Source organism: Cnephaeus nilssonii (genome assembly GCF_951640355.1).
Source record: "Cnephaeus nilssonii genome assembly, chromosome: 20".
NCBI lineage: Eukaryota > Metazoa > Chordata > Mammalia > Chiroptera > Vespertilionidae > Cnephaeus > Cnephaeus nilssonii.
In genome coordinates this window covers 47168088-47185225 of record NC_137091.1, presented here as the reverse complement: position 1 = coordinate 47185225, position 17138 = coordinate 47168088, and the positions used below count along the sequence as shown (strand labels likewise).

General features: G+C 44.6%; 2 protein-coding genes across 2 annotated transcripts in view; both read left to right on the top strand.

Moving 5' to 3' along the window:
- Positions 1–947: 947 nt before the first annotated feature.
- Positions 948–17138, top strand: part of LOC307116574 (uncharacterized protein) — a 35653-nt gene continuing 19462 nt past the window's right edge. The window contains exon 1 of the mRNA XM_079800654.1: positions 948–1195. Within this exon, the coding sequence (XP_079656780.1) occupies positions 1163–1195 (33 nt within the window). The 5' untranslated portion in view covers positions 948–1162. The remainder of the gene's footprint in view (positions 1196–17138) is intronic.
- On the top strand, positions 1754–15806 carry LOC307092427 (uncharacterized protein; the record flags this gene model as incomplete). The annotated part of the gene is made up of 3 exons (XM_079759725.1): positions 1754–1771; positions 2075–2201; positions 11419–15806. 3 exons carry the CDS (start codon positions 1754–1756, stop codon positions 12963–12965), a joined length of 1692 nt encoding a protein of 563 aa, XP_079615851.1. The 3' UTR covers positions 12966–15806.

The following is a 17138-nucleotide window of genomic DNA, read 5'->3' as shown; positions in this document are numbered from 1 at the left end:
AATTGTTGGGCACTTCGTAAAGATTCTTTCCAGATCTTTACTATTGCAAATTGTGCTGCTATGAACAGAGGGGTGCACACCTTCCATTGAAAGTTTCAGGTGTCTTAGGATATATTCCTAAAGGAGAATCACTGGATCATATGGCAGTTCCATACTAAATTTTTTAGGAAAGTCCATATGGATTTCCGTAATGGCTGCACCAGTTTGCATTCCCACCAGCAGTGTACTGGGGTTCCCTTTTTCCCACATCCTCCCCAGCACTTGTCCTTTGTAGATTTGTTGATGGCAGCCGTTCTGACAGTGGTGGGGTGATACCTAATTGTTGCATTAATTTGCATCTCTCTGGTGATCAGTCACTTTGAGCATTTTTCCACATGTCTCTTGGCCATCTTATCCACACTGCAGCCCAGGCACAGCTGACACTTCCAGTGGCATCAGAAGCAGATGCTCTTAAGAATGAGAGTCTGTTTTGTGACATTAACTTTGTATAATGGGCAGGTTAGATCGAGTTAGAGACTTGAGCAACCTCCCCCAGCTACATGTGGCCTGAAGGAGACACATGCTAAAGTCTTGAATGAAGAAACAATGCCTGCCCTTCAGAAAGAGCAGGTCCTAAATAAAGATATGCAAAACCAGCCACGCAGGTGCAGGAGAAACAAACTTGCCCCAGACATCACCTCCCCTGAAGGCGCTAGAGGACCCTGAGTATACTTGGTGTGTTCTTGGGCTATAACCCCCTAAATCCTGTCCTTGAGTCAACTGAGAAACACCTGACCCTGACCTTGGAGCGGAAAAACTACATTACCCACAAGGCCACGCATGGAATGCCACAGGCTCAGCCAATGGGGGCTCAGATAAGGCATTTTGGTTTGAACGCTTCTATAGGGCGGGACCAGTAGTCCTCTTGGCGGGAATTTGTTTTCTGATATTTTTGTCTCAGGCGGTCAGGAGTTCCTGGCCTCAGAGTCTGGTGGAGGAGTGGAGAGTGGTTGTTCCCCGCCTCACAGCCTCTGGTCGGAGCCTCCCGTGGTGCTCACAGCTCACACTGGGGATTGAAGCTCGGAGTCACCGCCCGGACCCACGCCAGGGCCGGGACAGGCACCGCCATTCCTGCAGCGGCTTCTACTCCGGCCGCTCCCCCCCGCTGGGTCCACAGAGAGCAATGGCTGCGCCCGCGCTGAGGAGCTTCGCTGAGGTGAGTTGAGTCCCCCGGCCCTCACCGTCTCCTTTCACAGACACGACAGCCCGGGTGCGGACGCCTGTCACGTCCTGCAGCTCATTCCGCGTGGAGGACCGTGAGGAAGGCGGAGGGGAGAGGAGCGTTGTGGCTTCTGAGGCACAGCCAGTGCAGGGCGGAGAGGACAGGGCTGACTGGCATGTGAGGTTCCCTGAGGGTGTGGGCTGTGAGGATTGGCGGACAGATCAGAGGCTGCAGGGAGGACGTCACAGCCTCATTGGGGCTTTCCCGGCTGTGGGGTCCCTCAGAGGCCGGGGTGGTCCTGGATCCGGCTGGGAGACAAGCTCCCTGTGGATGCCTTGTGCCAAGTTCATGGGTGAGTCCAGCGAGATCCTGTGGCATTGGAGCAGGAAGGGGGCAGAGCTGAGGGAGTGAACCTGGGTCTAAACATGGGAAGGGGTTAAAGATTACCCAGTGGTGTGCACATCTGGAGGAAGTGTGAGCTGATGGTCCCGGGTCCTGGTGTGGGGACCTAAATGTGAAGCATAAACCCAGGCTTGGCTGTGTCTTGGAGGCATGATCTGGGAGACTGAGGTGGAATTGCTTGGCAGGAAGGCTGGGGCCCTGCAGGCATCGCCCAGACCTTAAATGGCATTGCTCTCTCCCCTCCCCTCCCCCAATCCTTCCCACCCAACCCAGCTGCTCTGCTGAGGGCAATCCCAGTGAGTAATGGGACTGTGATGAGAGAGCAGCCTGCACTGGCATTAGGGCCTGGTGTCCACACTAACCGGTGCCCTGGAGGAGGTTGGGGGGGGGGGGGGGGGGAAAGGTGTGTCAGGAGTAGGAGTGAGGGTTCTCAGAGAGAAACTCTGGTGTCAATTGTCTCCATTTTGACAGGTTGGCGTGACCTTTGGGGACATTGCCCTGTACTTCTCCAGGGAGGAATGGAGCCTCCTTGATGAGGGTCAGAGACAGCTGTACCTGAATGTGATGCTGGAGAACTTTGAACTTGTATCCTCCCTGGGTAAGACCCTCACTCTCACAGTGACCTGGACTTGGCTTTGGGATTTCCCAGGCCCCATCCCCCAGGTGTGCTGTGTCCTCCCATGTAGACTGTGGTTCTGCTTGATTTTCCATTTTCCTGGGTAGTTGCTGTCCTGGGGAGGGTGGGTCTGTATTTGCTGCTCCCTTCTATTCCTGAAGTCCCAGTTCTCCCCGCTGTACTAAGTTCACAGGGAAGGACTTGTGGTTGGTAGTGTTGCAGGAAGCCTGAGGGATTCCACCTTGGTTAGTGAGGAAAGCATTTTCTGTATTCCTGTTGGTCATTTGTACCTATTTTTTGAAGAATTGTTTCTATATCCTTATCCTGGTTAATAACTGTATTTTTTTGGTTCAACATTCTTTTGACTACCTTGTATATATTATATATTAATTGCTTACCACATACAGGAACACACATTTTTGCATGTGCTTAAATGCGCTTTGCAGATATTGCTTTCTCACACCCTCTTTTCTAGAAAATCCGTGTTTTTGGCAACCCAGCATTCAGCAGGTCTAGTGCCATCATTTTCTAGTAAGCTCAGATGCTTGTTACTAGTGCTTAGCAATAAAGTATTTTTCATGAAGTTATATCGAGTTTACTTTTGAGACAGTCATTGCATTGTTATTAGCCTGCAGTATGGTATTAACATACTTTTATTATTCACTGGGAACTCTATTTGTGTGAATTTCTGTCTATATCGCAATATTCACTTTATTATGCTGATCAGAACTGAATCCACAATCTCCAATCGATTCCTTCATATAGTTTGCAAGTATTCTGTTCTCTAGATTTCCTTTCATTTCATTTTGTTTGTTTTTTTCTGTTGTGCTGTGAAGACGCTGTTTTTCTTTATTTGTTGCAGTGTGGACTGTTTATTTTTTCTTTTTTTGTGTGGTGATTGTTGTCACATTCAGACAATCCTGTTTAAAATAAAGCTCCAAAACTTTTTCTCTATGTTGTCCTGAGGAGTTTTACGTTTAGCGCTGATATTTAATTCTGTCCTTCAGGTTGAGTTCCAATTTATCAGTGGTGTCCAGTATTGTTGTGTTTACATGTGAGTATTGATTTCAGCAGCACCATTCATTGAAGAAACTATCTTTCCCTTCTTCTGTGTCTTGCAGCTTTGACAAAGATTGCTTGAAAGCATGTGCCTGGGTTTATTTCTATGTTTTCTCTTTTGTTCTGTTTATGTATGTGTCTGTGTTTCTCTAGCAACACACTGTTTGCTTGCTTTCTCTTTGTACTAAATTGAAGTCACGAAGTGTGATGCCACCAGCTTTCTTCTCACTCACAATTGTTTTTTAATTCTTTAATGTTTAAAGTATTATATATCGTCTTACATATATTGAGCAATGGCGGGGGAGAGGGCGGTATCCCTCAGACCAGCCTGCACCCTCTCTAATCTGGGCCCCTTTGGGGGATGTCCGACTGCCAGTTTTAGCCCGAATCCGGGACTGCTGGTTCCAAACCACTCGCCTGCCTTCCTTCCTGATTGCCCCTAACTGCTTCTGCCTGCCAGCCTTATCTCCCTCTAACTACTCCCCTGCCAGCTTGATTGACGCCTAACTGCTCTCCAACGGGCCCGATCACCACCAACTGCCCTCCCTTGCCAGCCTAGTCGACCCCAACTCCCTCCCCTGCAGGCCTGTCACCCCAAATGCCCTCCCCTGCCAGCCCAGTCGTCCCTATGTGCCCTCCCCAGCTGGACTGGTCGCCCCTAATGACACTCCCCTGCAGGCCTGGTTACTACTGCTGCCCACACCTGAATGCCTGATTACCTCTAAATGCCCTCCACTGCTGGCCAGATTGCCCCCAAATGCCCTCCTCTGTGGTTTTGGTCACCCCTAACTGCCCTCCCCTGCCGGCCTGGTCCCTCCTAACTGCCCTCCCCTGTAGACCTGGTTGCCCCCAACTACCCTCCCCTGCAGACCTGGTCGCCCCCAACTGCCCTCCCCTGCGGGCCTGGTCTCCCCCAACTGCCCTCCCCTGCAGGCCTGATCCCCCCAACTGCCCTCCCCTGAAGGCTTGGTCACTCTCAACTGCCCTTCCCTACAGGCCTGGTCCCCCCGAAACTGGTATTTCCTGCAGGCCTGGTCACCTCCAACTGCCCTGCTCTGTGGGCCAATTTAGTTCTGATTGGTGAGTTTATATGCCAGTCAGTTCCAAAAGCTCCGCCTCCTAAGCAGCCATTGGCTCCTCACATTCTCTCAGATTTGGTTCTGATTGGTTGGTTTGTGCCAGTCAGCATCTCTGGGCCTATCAACGGGGCCTGATGAGAAAGGCGGGGCTGATCAGCAGCCCCACTGGAAGCCTGGAGAGAAATGCAGGCAAGGCTGTTGGCCAGGCCAGGAGAGAAAAAGAGGCAAGTTCTGATCAACAGGTGCCACAGAGGCTACGGATTAGACCCTGCCTCTCTCTTTCTGCAGGCCTCTCTCCTGGCCTGATCTGCAGCACCTTAGGCAGTCAGCGCTGGGTTAGGGTGTCAGCAGCAGCGCCAGTCAGTTCTGGGTCGCCTTGGCAACCCAGCATTGACTTCTGATCCGGTCTAACCTTCAGTCATAGGCGGACAATACAACTCCGTGTCTTTATGGTATAGATTATATATGTCTCCTTTTTACCCCATTGAGCACAAATGAGTGAGACCATGTGATATTTATCTTTCTCCGACAGGCTTATTTCGCCTAGCATAATGCTCTTCAGGTCCATCAATGCTGTTCCAAATAGTAACACTTCCTTTTTTACAGCAATGTAGTATTACATTGTGTAGTAGATCTTCCACAGTTTTTTTTTTTTAAATATTTTTATGGATTTTAGAGAGGAAGAGAGAGGGAGAGAGAGATAGAAACATCAATGGTGAGAGATAATCGTTCATCGGCTGCCTCCTGCACTCTCTCTACTGGGGATCGAGCTCACAACCCGGCAAGTGCCGTTGGCCGGAATCGAACCTGGATCCCTTCAGTCTGCAGGCAGATGCTTTATCAACTGAGCCAAACCGGCTAGGGCTGTTTAGTAGTTTGTTTGTTTTTTTTTTTAATATATTTTATTGAATTTTACAGAGAGGAAGGGAGAGGGAGAGTTAGAAACATCGATGAGAGAGAAACATCGATCAGCTGCCTCCTGCACACCCCCCACCGGGTATGTGCCCGAACCAAGGTACATGCCCTTGACCAGAATTGAACCTGGGACCTTTCAGTCTGTAGGCCGACACTCTATCCACTGAGCCAAACAGTTTTCGGCTGTTTAGTAGTTTTTTTTTTTGTTTGTTTTGTTTTATTTAGTAGTTTTTTGATGAAGGCTTTCAGGTTTTCTATGTACAATATTATACCATCTGCAAATAATGACAGTTCTACATCTTCTTTTCAATTTGGATGCCTTCCATTTCTTCTTGTTGTCTGATTTCTATGGCTAGCACTTCCAGTATTATATCAAACAGGAGTGGTGAAAGTTGGCATCCCTGTCTTGTTCCTGTTCTTAGCGAAAATGGTTTTAGTTTTTGCCCATTGAGATTGATGTTGACTGTAGGTTTGTCATATAAGGCTTTTATTATGTTGAGGTATGATCCCTGTATTCTCACTTTGATGAGAGTTTTTAACAAGATAGGGTTTTGGGCCCTAACTAGTTTGTCTCAGTGGATAGAGTATCAGCCTGCGGACTGAAAGGTCCCAGGTTTGATTCCGGTCAAGGGCATGTACCTTGGTTGCAGGCACATCCCCAATAGGAGGTGTGCAGGAGGCAGCTGATTGATGTTTCTCTCTCATTGATGTTTCTAACTCTCTCTCTTTTTTAAAAAAAAAATATTTTATTGATTTTTTACAGAGAGGAAGGGAGAGGGATAGAGAGTTAGAAACATCGATGAGAGAGAAACATCGATCAGCTGCCTCCTGAACACCCCCTACTGGGGATGTGCCCGCAACCAATGTACATGCCCTTAACCGGAATCAAACCTGGGACCCTTCAATCCTCAGGCTGACACTCTATCCACTGACCAAACTGGTTTCGGCTGATGTTTCTAACTCTCTATCCTTCTCCCTTCCTCTCTGTAAAAAAAATCAATAAAATATATATATCTATATTTTTATTTATTTTTTATTTTTTTTTAAAAAGAAAGGGTCTTGGATTTTGTCAAATGCTTATTCTTCATCAATTGATATGATTACGTGATTTTTGTGTTTCAGTTTGTTTATGTGATGTATCATGTTTATTGATTTGCAGATATTGTGCCATCCTTTCATCCCCAGAATAAATCCCACTTGGTCATGGTGTATGACCTTTCTAATGTAATGCTGGATCATATTTGCTAGAATTTTGTTGAGGATTTTAGCATGTAATGGGGTCACTGTGACTACAGTGGGAGAGCTGCTGTGCAGGAGACACCCCTATGGAGCAGGACTTGCTTCAGTTAGGCTTTGGTGCTCATGGGGTCTGCCCCAAGTGACTGTGCGCTTATGGATGTGAAGAGTTGTAAGCTGGTATGGTATCACACTGACCACTCGATATACTGGCTCTTGGGTTTCCAGAGAGTTGTAAAGTCAGCCTCTGTCTGGAGCCATCCAGCAGGATCTACAGAGAGATCTGCAGATTCTCCTCTCTGTATCGGGTATGGAAGTGCCCTGATGAGACCCAGCTGTGAAGCAAGAAGGTTAGTTATGGTGCCTCCTGTTGGCCCTTTATTGATAGGCTTGGGGGTCCCTCACCCAACTACAACTTGTTTGACAGGTTTTAGCCTGAGCAAGGACAGGCCATTCATATACCAAAACTGCTGCACACAGCTTGGGTGGGGTTGTAAATTGGATGGGGAATCACCAGGGCAGAGCAAACAGAAATCCTTATCAGTCAGGCCTGCAAGCCCCTCCATTTGGGAGAAAGCCGCCCCTGAGTTCCTGCCCCGATGCCAGTCAGTCCAGTGTCTCCTCATGTGTGTCTTTTTTTTTTTTTTAATATATTTTATTGATTTTTCACAGAGAGGAAGGGAGAGGAATAGAGAGTTAGAAACATCAATGAGAGAGAAACATCAAACAGCTGCCTCTTGCACACTCCCTACTGGGGATGTGCCTGCAACCAAGGTATATGCCCTTGACCGGAATCGAACCTGGGACCCTTGAGTCCGCAGGCTGATGCTCTATCCACTGAGCCAAACCAGTTAGGGCCTCATGTATGCCTTGACCCGTCCCCCTGCCAAGGCTGGCCTGGCCCTGGAGGTCAGAGGTAGCTGGAGCTTGTAAGTTCAGTTTGTGCTGCTGACAATGTAAGAGGACCAGTTGGGTCTCCTGTAGTCTCTATGTCACTCAGCCCCAGTCCGCACTGGTTTTTACAGCTTGTAGTTCTTACTGCCCACAGGACTTCTTTTCCCAGCTCTGGGATCCTGGGGTGGGCAACTTATGTGGTACTGGGACCCCTTGCTCCTTCAGATGACCTCTGTAGAGATGACCTTCCTCCCAATTAAAAAAGTGGCCCAAATGGGTACCGGACCCGCACCTTCCGTGCCTCCACACCTCCTACCAGTCTCAGTGTACTGTCTTCTTTACTTCTCTAGTCATAAGACTTACATTCAGCCAGCTTTCCAGCGGTTCTGGCTGATGGTTGTTCTGTATTTTCGTTGTAATTTTGATGTAGTTGTGGGAGGCAGTGAGTATAGGCCTTTGCCTACACCGTCATCTTAGATCTGCACTCCTGTAACTTTTCTGAATTAAATTCTTTATTCTTCTTTTATGTTCACCTGAATAGTGAGAATATTTTTTCCATTGATTTATTTTTCTTAGAGAGAGAGAGAAAGGGAGAGGCAGAGAGAGAGAAACATCAATTGGTTGCCTTCCACATGTGCCCCCACTAAGAGGTGGGATTGAACCTGAAACCCACATACCTTACTGGGAATCGAACTCATGACCTTCCAGCGTACATGCAGGCACTCTCAGCACTGAGTGACATGGGCCAGGGCTATTTATTTATTATTTGAATTATATATTTATTTATTTTTAAAATATACTTTATTGATTTAAAAGAGGAAAAGAAAGAGAGAAAGATAGAAACATGAATAGTGTTGACCAGCTTCCTCCTACACACCCCTCACTGGAGATCAGGCCGACCCTCTCTGCCTGTCTCCTGACAAGGAATGGAATTGTGATCTGCTAGGTCATGGGTCAATGCTCAATCACTGAGCCGTACCGGGCAGCCTTTATTTATTGATTTTAGAGACAGGAAGAGAAACAGAAAGAGAGGGAAACATTGATCTGCTGTTCTCCCCATCTAAGCATTTATTGGCTGTCCCCTACATGTGCCCTGATGGGGGATGAAACACAACCATGGTGCATCGGGACCACACACTCAACAAGTGAGCTACCTGGCCAGGGCTCTGCATTTGTTTATTAATTTCAGAAGCACATATGGGATCTTGACAGATTTCTATATCGTGGGTCATGTCATCTCCTAATATCAACATCTTTTCTGATGCTTTGTGGTTCATAGTGGTAGGTGTAATATCTTACCTTTCATTTCTTCTTTCATTTATTCGAGGCTTTTAAAAAATATATATTTTATTTATTTTTTAAAATATATATTTTATTGATTTTTTACAGAGAGGAGAGAGGGAGAGAGTTAGAAACATCGATTAGAGAGAAACATCGATCAGCTGCCTCCTGCACACCCTCTACCGGGGATGTGCCCGCAATCAGGGTACATGCCCTTGACCGGAATAGAACCTGGGACCCTTCAGTCAGCAGGCCAACGCTCTATCCACTGAGCCAAACTGGTCAGAGCTATTTTATTGATTTTTTACGGAGAGGAAGGGAGAAGGATAGAGAGTTAGAAACATCGATCAGCCGTCTCTTGCACACCCCCCACCGGGGGTGTGCCTCCAGCCAAGGCACATACATTCCTTTGACCCAAATCGAACCTGGGACTCTTCAGTCTGCAGGCCGACACTACATCCACTGAGCCAAACCTGCCAGCGCTGAGGCTTATTTTTGCTTTAGTATAGCTCAAGGTTTCCCTATTTCTGTATTTTTTAGAAAAGTACCTGTTAGGTGTTCCTTATTTTGTCTTATCTCGCTTTTATTGATTCTTATTCAAATATTTATTATTTCATTCCTTTGCCACCTTTGGGTTTACTTTCTTGTTTTGTTTCTAGATCCCTGAGATGGCACATTAGTTTTTTTCGCATCTTTTTTCATAATGTAGTCTTTTATCCCTATAAAATTTCCTCTTAAAATTGCATTTTCTGAATTTTATACATGATTTTTGATAGGTTGTGTTATTTACTTTGTCTCTAGGCTTTTTTGAATTCTGTTTTGTGTTTAGATACCTTGAAATTCTTATTTATTTATTTATTATTGTTTTCAGATAGAGAGGAAGAGAGATGGAAAGAGAAAGGTAGATTGAGAAACATTAGTGTGGGGGGAAACATCAAATGGCTGTCTTCTGCACACAAGCTAACTGGAATTGGAACCCACATACTGATATGTGTCTTGACTGGGAATTGAATCCTCAACACTTTGGTACACAGGACAATGCTCCAACCAACTCAGCCATACTGGCTAAGGCATTTCCTGTTTTCGTTTGTTTTTTTTTTGGGGGGGGGGGTTAAAATATTTTAAAATATATTTTTATTGATTTTAGAGAGGAAGGAGAGATAGAAACATCAGTGTTGAGAAAGAATTATTGATCGGCTGCCTCCTACAATCCTCTCACTGGGGACCGAGCCCAGACATGTGCACTTAACCGAAATCGAACCTGGGACCCTTCAGTTCGCAAGCCAACGCTCTATCCAATGAGCCAAACCGGCCACGACCATTCCGTGGTTTTTAAACACAAAAATTTCTAGTATTTTTTGAAGAACAGGCTACTGCCCTGACCGGTTTGGCTCAGTGGATAGAGTGTCAGCCTGCGAACTGAAGGGTCCCAGGTTCGATTCCGGTCAAGGGCATGTACCTTAATTGTGGGCACATCCCCAGTGGGGGATGTGCAGGAGGCAGCTGATCGATGTCTCTCTCTCATCGATGTTTCTAACTCTCTGTCCCTCTCCCTTCCTCTCTGTAAAAAATCAACAAAATATATTGAAAAAAAGAACAGGCTACCATGGTCAGTGACAGCAGAAGCACAGTGGCTGCTGGTGGTAACTCTGACCCTTGTTTTTGACTGTAGGTATCTTCAAATATGTTTGTTCAACCAGTCTTTTCCAGTCATCCTTTCTGTACAGTTTTCCTTTATTTGTGTTCTGCAATACTGTTTGTCTTCATGGTACTCTTACTCCCATTTCCTATGGGGTTTTTGTTCATGGCTAGCTGTCTACTTACACTGAGGTGGGGAAAGATGCTCATATCTCTGATCCTGCCATCTTGCTGGTGTCACTCACATAGGACTTTTGTCTGTGATCTCATTTGTCCTTTGTTGTTCTACCACAGTGTTGACCATCCATCTTTTCTGTTTTTCTTTGAAGATTTGCATCGTTTATTCCATGCAATGGCTCAAATGGGATTTAAGGAGAAGAATCATTTGTGCATCACAGAAGAAACACGACTTTATGAATAACACAGTGGTCCCACAGCCGGTCTTGCCTTGGTGAAGGGTCATTGGGGGAGAATTCTCGGCTGGCCTTTGTTACTCTCATAGCTAGAAACCCATTGTTCTCTTACATTTGCTTATTTCTCACCGAATTATGCTTGTTTGTGCTTCTTGTTGATACTTTGCCAACTACTCAGTTCTAATAGTGATCATTTCTACTCAGATTCTCTGCTCATGGATAACCTTAACCTCTATGGACTTGCACCTCTGCCTCTTTCACAGGTCTCTCTTTACTGCAAACCAACGTTGGTCCGTGCCTGCAGCACCTTGGAAGTGCACATGGGTTATTATATTGATGTTGAACATCATGTGCTCCAATACAATTAATTTTTATGGCTTTGAGCAGACTCACATGGTCAGCATGTAAGGTCCTCAAGGAAGCCGTTTGTGCAAGAACATTGAGTAGAGCCTCACTCTCTTCTTTGTATCTTATCCTTTGCTTCTGTCCCTCTCTTGGTGAGATTTTCATCATCAACTGACTTTTGGGGCCACGTTATTTATAACAGCAATTTTCTCTGTGTCTAACTCACTCATCTTGAAAATCTTTCTATGGAATCATAGAAATGACAGATAAACATTTGTGGTGAAGATATTCTGTTTTCATAAGATCAACATGTCTTCACCAGCATTTCCTTTTGTTCAGGTTGCTGCTGTGGAGCAGAGAATGTGGAGGCACCGACTGAACAGAAGGCTTGTGTAAGAGTGTCACAGGCAAGGAATCTCAAGTTATCCTTGTCTTCCCAGAAGAGCCACCCTTGTGAGAGTTGTGAGCTGGTCTTGGGAAACATTTTCCACGTGTTGGAGGGGCAGGGACAGATACTGTTGAGGTGCGGGGCATGTGCACAATGGTTTTACTTTATAGTAAAATTTCACCAGCAGCCTGTGAGAGAGAAGACTTTCATTAGAGATGTGGACAGGATCTCACGTGCAAACAGCTGCAATTTCAATGTGTCCCAGAATCTTTTCACATGCGGGGAGGTTGGGCAGGGTGTCCTTACTGGGCCAGGACATCTCCACCTAAAGGCTACTCAGACCAGGGACAGTCCAAATGCTATTTCAACACGTGGGATGACGTTTCAAAGGAGAAAAAATTATTACACCAGAAAAGAATGTAACAAAGACATTAGTTGCAACCAAAATTTTATTCCGGAAAAGGATGTCCATGCAGGAAGTTGGTGTTTTGTGTGCTCTGAATATGGAAAATATTTTACCAAAATTTCTAGCTGTCATTATCAACAGCGAAGTCACACTGGAGAAAGACCTTATCAGTGCCTTGAATATGGGGAAGCTGTTAGCAGTGGTAACAGCCTAGGTGATCAGCAAGCTTTGCACACTGGAGAAAGGCCTTATGAGCACAGTGAGTGTGGAAAAACTTTTACCAGTAGCTGTGCCCTCCATTATGATCAGAGAGTGTACACAGGACAAAGGCCTTATGAGTACAATAAGTGTGGGATATCTTTTAACAATAGCAGCAACCTTCATTGTCTTCAGAGAGTTCATACTGGAGAAAAGCCTTATAAATGTAGTGAATGTGGAAAGTGTTATACAAGTAGCACTGATCTCCAATATCATCAGAGAGTGCACTCTGGAGAAAGGCCTTATGAGTGCAGTGAATGTGGAAAATCTTTTAACACTCAGTCTCAACTTCATAATCATCAGAGAGTTCATACAGGAGAAAAGCCTTATAAATGCGGTGACTGTGGGAAATCTTTTATACATAGGCCTTCCCTTCATGATCATCAGAGACTTCATACAGGTGAAAAGCCTTATAAATGCAGTGAATGTGGGAAATCTTTCACCTACAGGTCTGGCCTTCGTTGTCATCAGAGAGTTCATTCAGGAGAAAAGCCTTATAAATGCAGTGAATGTGGAAAATCTTTTGCAAGGATATATGGTCTCCAATATCATCAGAGAATTCACACTGGAGAAAAGCCTTATAAATGTAGTGAATGTGAAATGTCTTTTACAAGTGGCTCAGGTCTCCAATCTCATCAGAGAGTGCACACTGGAGAAAGGCCTTATGAGTGCAATGAATGTGGAAAATCTTTTAAAACTAAGCCTCAACTTTATCATCATCAGAGACTTCATACAGGAGAAAAGCCTTATAAATGCAGTGAATGTGGGAAATCTTTTACACGTACTCGTGGCCTTCGTAAGCATCAGAGACTTCATACAGCTGAAAAGCCTTAAAATGCAGTGAATGTGGGAAATCTTTTAGAAGTGGCACTCATCTCCAATATCCTCAGAGAGGGCACATGAGTGAAAGGCTTTATGAGTGCAATGAATGTGGAAAATCTTTTAACACTCATTCTCAACTTCATAATCATCAGAGAGTTCATACAGGAGAAAAGCCTTATAAAGGCAGTGAATGTGGAAAATCTTTTAAAAGTAGGAGTGGTTTCCATTATCATAAGAGAGTTCACACTGGAGAAAGCCATTATGAGTGCCATTAATGTGCGGTATGTCTCAGGCATATTTCTAAATTCGCTCTCCACATAAGAGTCCAAATGTGAAAAATTTCTTAGATGTGTAGGAAATGAAGTTTCTTAGATAGGACTTAACAATAATACAAGAAAATTTGTGAATCCTAATTTTTCCGAGTTGTATCTCATACATGTACTCACCTATATTATGTAAAGTTTCCGTAAGTGTTTTTGCTGTTGTGTGTGTTTGCTTTTATGTTGGAACACTATGTAATTATGTTGACTTTCTAACATACAGAGATGTCTTGCCAGATCTATGTCACTGCATATTTCTGTTGCTGAAGGTATTTCACCGGAACCACCTATAAGGCCCCTGAAGATGGCATCAATCACCATTCTCATGTGCCCAGGGAAGCTAACTCTGTTTAATTTGTTGAAGAAAATTAGGAATACCTGAGCCCTTAGTTCTTACTTGTTTCCCTGTCATGAGTTGCCATATAGGACTGATTGCTGTTCGCCCCAGTAAACATAATGTTGCAGAGGGACTGCCATTTTTAGGAACACACTTTTATTATTTTCCCCTATTAACCCGTATTGTGTCAGTTTAAGTATGAGGCCAACCAAAGAACCTAGAAAAGAAGAAGGAAATATTATTATTTTTTTAAAAATATATTTTATTGATTTTTTACAGAGAGGAAGAGAGAGGGATAGAGAGTTAGAAAAATCTATGAGAGAGAAACATCGATCAGCTGCCTCTTGCACACCCCTTACTGGGGATGTGCCCGCAACCAAGGTACATGCCCTTGACCGGAATTGAACCTGGGACCTTCCAGTCCACAGGCCAACGCTCTATCCACTGAGCCAAACCGGTTTTGGCAGGAAATACTATTTTGCCTTTACAATGTCATTGCCCTCATCTTTCACAGTCACTCCCCTTAACTCCTTAGAAGAAAGGAATTGGCCTGTGATGCGGGCTGTGGAAGATTTCAGACATGCAGGAAGCCATGCAGAGAGGAAGTTTACTTCACTTTCCAAGAGAGGAAAGGGCCAAGTACTGCTAGTCACTACAGGGTTAGGAAGGAAGTGTGGCTTCTGCTTTTCAGCAGTGGCTGTTGCTCGGGGATCAGGAATGGAGGGGCCTTGGGCTGGGCTGAAGTTGTGTAGCTATGAGGGGCTGTCTTTGAAAGTTACCATTTGTTTGCTTTCCAGGAGACAGTATTCCAGATGTACTGGGGAGGTGTCTTATCAGTATTTTCCCCAAGCCTATGAAATATGTCTAAAGCAAAAGCTATGAGGAGGTCAAAAGAAGCTTGTTAGAAGAGATGGAGGGAAGGAAACTTTCTACTAACTAGAGACCCCTTGGTCCAAAATATCCTGGAGGTGTAATCACAGCAGGAAGGAGGGGTATGTAAGACTGGAGCATTAAGAGGAGCTTATCTTGTTCAGGGGTTTGAACAGAGGGTCTGTTTGAATGAGAGGAGCCAACAATCTTGGGGTTTAATTAACAGGTGCTTATAAATTGTGGAAGGCCACATCAACAAAAAAGAAAGACATTTTCCTTGTCCTTACAAATACCTCCATCCCATTTAGAACCTAAGGCTTTGTTGACCTGAAGAGTGACTCCTTCTAGGAGACCCAGTAAAGGGACACCAGCAATACTGGGGGCATTGTGTTCAGGAGGACGTCAGCAATGGGTCTCGGAGTTAATAAACCACTCATTGAATTTTCTCCTCAACCCACGGGTTTTAACTCCCCAGTACGGACAAAAATGATGGCACACAGTAAACCAAGAAATCTCAGGGAGCCTGGCATGGCATAGCCAATCTTGCAAACTCATAGGCTAAAAATAACCATATAGGATGCTTTGAAATAAAACCTAGTCACTTTGGTAGTAATGTTCTAGCCTTTGGTTATTGTTTTTTTTGTTTGTTTGTTTTTGCAAAGGGCAAATTTTACCATATTGAGCCTGTCTGTTTTCTTTTTGCATCTGGGATAACATACCTTTGGATTTTCAGGGACATTTCAGACTCCTAAGAACACAATCTCCAAACACAGAAGACCACAGAGCCCCAATTATTATTGTTATGGGGTTAAATATTAACTGTTAACTAATTCATAAACTTAAAAAGAAGTTTATGTCTATTTTTTTTCCTTTTTATCCAATCCCAGAGATGTCCCTCCTTTGCTCTGCCCCCCAATTTATCACCAGTGAATGTCATGTAACCCCCTATGTCTTCTTCTTTGAGTCTAATGTATAATGAAGGTGCAAAACTGCCATTCTCCCAAGCATTACTCAAACTGTTGTTATTTTCCTTCCTGGCAAATGTCGTAGACTTGGGTCAAATAATCTTAGAAAACTTCTCCCCAGGTGTGGACATTTCTTACAATATCACCAAAATCAACTGTTTCATGTGAGGCAGGAGAAAGTTACATGGAGGGGTATCAGCATTTCCAGAGTCTCAACTGACCGAAGACAGATTTATAAACACAAATTTAGGGCAGACCCAGAACACAGCGAGCTAGAGCTTTCCCATTGCATTCAGAGAACAGAAGAAAATGCTCAACGCTCAGATGACTTTCTTGTGTGTGTGTGTGTGTGTGTGTGTGTGTGTGTGTGTGTGTGTGTTATATTCACCCGAGGCTGTTTTTCCTTTTTTTTTTTTTTTTTTTTACCCTCTCATTCCTTCCCTTTGAGATTCTTCCCTGGGTTCCATCCTTCCATGTCTCTGAATCCACTCCATTCACTTTATTTTGTTAATTAGATTCCATATATGAGTGAGATCAAGTGATACTTGTCGCCGAAACCGGTTTGGCTCAGTGGATAGAGCGTCGGTCTGCGGACTGAAAGGTCCCAGGTTCGATTCCGGTCAAGGGCATGTACATTGGTTGCGGGCACATCCCCGGTGGGGGGTGTGCAGGAGGCAGCTGGTCGATGTATCTCTCTCATCGATGTTTCTAGCTCTCTATCCCTCTCCCTTTCTCTCTGTGAAAAATCAATAAAATATATTTTAAAAAAAAAAGTGATACTTGTCTTTACTGACTGACTTATTTCACTTGGTATGATGCTCTCCAGGTTCCTCCTTGCTGTCTGAAAGGGTAAAGATTCTTCTTTTTTACTGCTGCATAGAATTCCATGGTATAAATGTTCCACAGGTTTTTAAAAATACATATATTTTTATTGATTTCAGAGAAGAACGAAAGGGAGAAAGAGAGAGAAACATCAATGATGAGAGAGAATCATTGATCAACTGCCTCCTGTGCAGTCCCTACTGGAAATGAAGCCTGCAACCTGGGCATGTGCTGTTGGCCTGAACCAAACCTGGGATCCTTCAGAGTGCAGGGTGACACTCTATCCACTGAGCCAAACCGGGTAGGGCTGTGGCACAGCTTTTTAATCCACTCATCTACTGATGGACACTTGGGCTGTTCCCACATCTTTGCTATTGAAAATTGTGCTGCTATGAAAATAATGGCACATACATTCTATCTCATTGTTTGAGGTTTCTTACAATATATTCCTAGAAGTGGAATCACTGGGTCAAATGGCAGTTCCATACTAAATTTTTTAGGAAAGTCCATACGGATTTCCATAATGGCTGCACCAGTTTGCATTCCCACCAGCAGTGTACTGGGGTTCCCTTTTTCCCACATCCTCCCCTGCACTTGTCCTTTGTTGATTTGCTGATGGCAGCCATTCTGACAGCGGTGGGGTGATACCTAATTGTTGCTTTAATTTGCATCTCTCTGATGATCAGTCACTTTGAGCATTTTTCATGTGTCTCTGGGCCATCTTGTCCACACGGCAGCCCAGGCAGAGCTGACACTGTGGATGGCATCAGAAGCAGATGCTCTTAAGGATGAGGGTCTGTTTTTTGACATTAACTTTGAATAATGGATTCAATGGAGGCAGGTTAGATCGAGTTAGAGACTTGAGCAACCT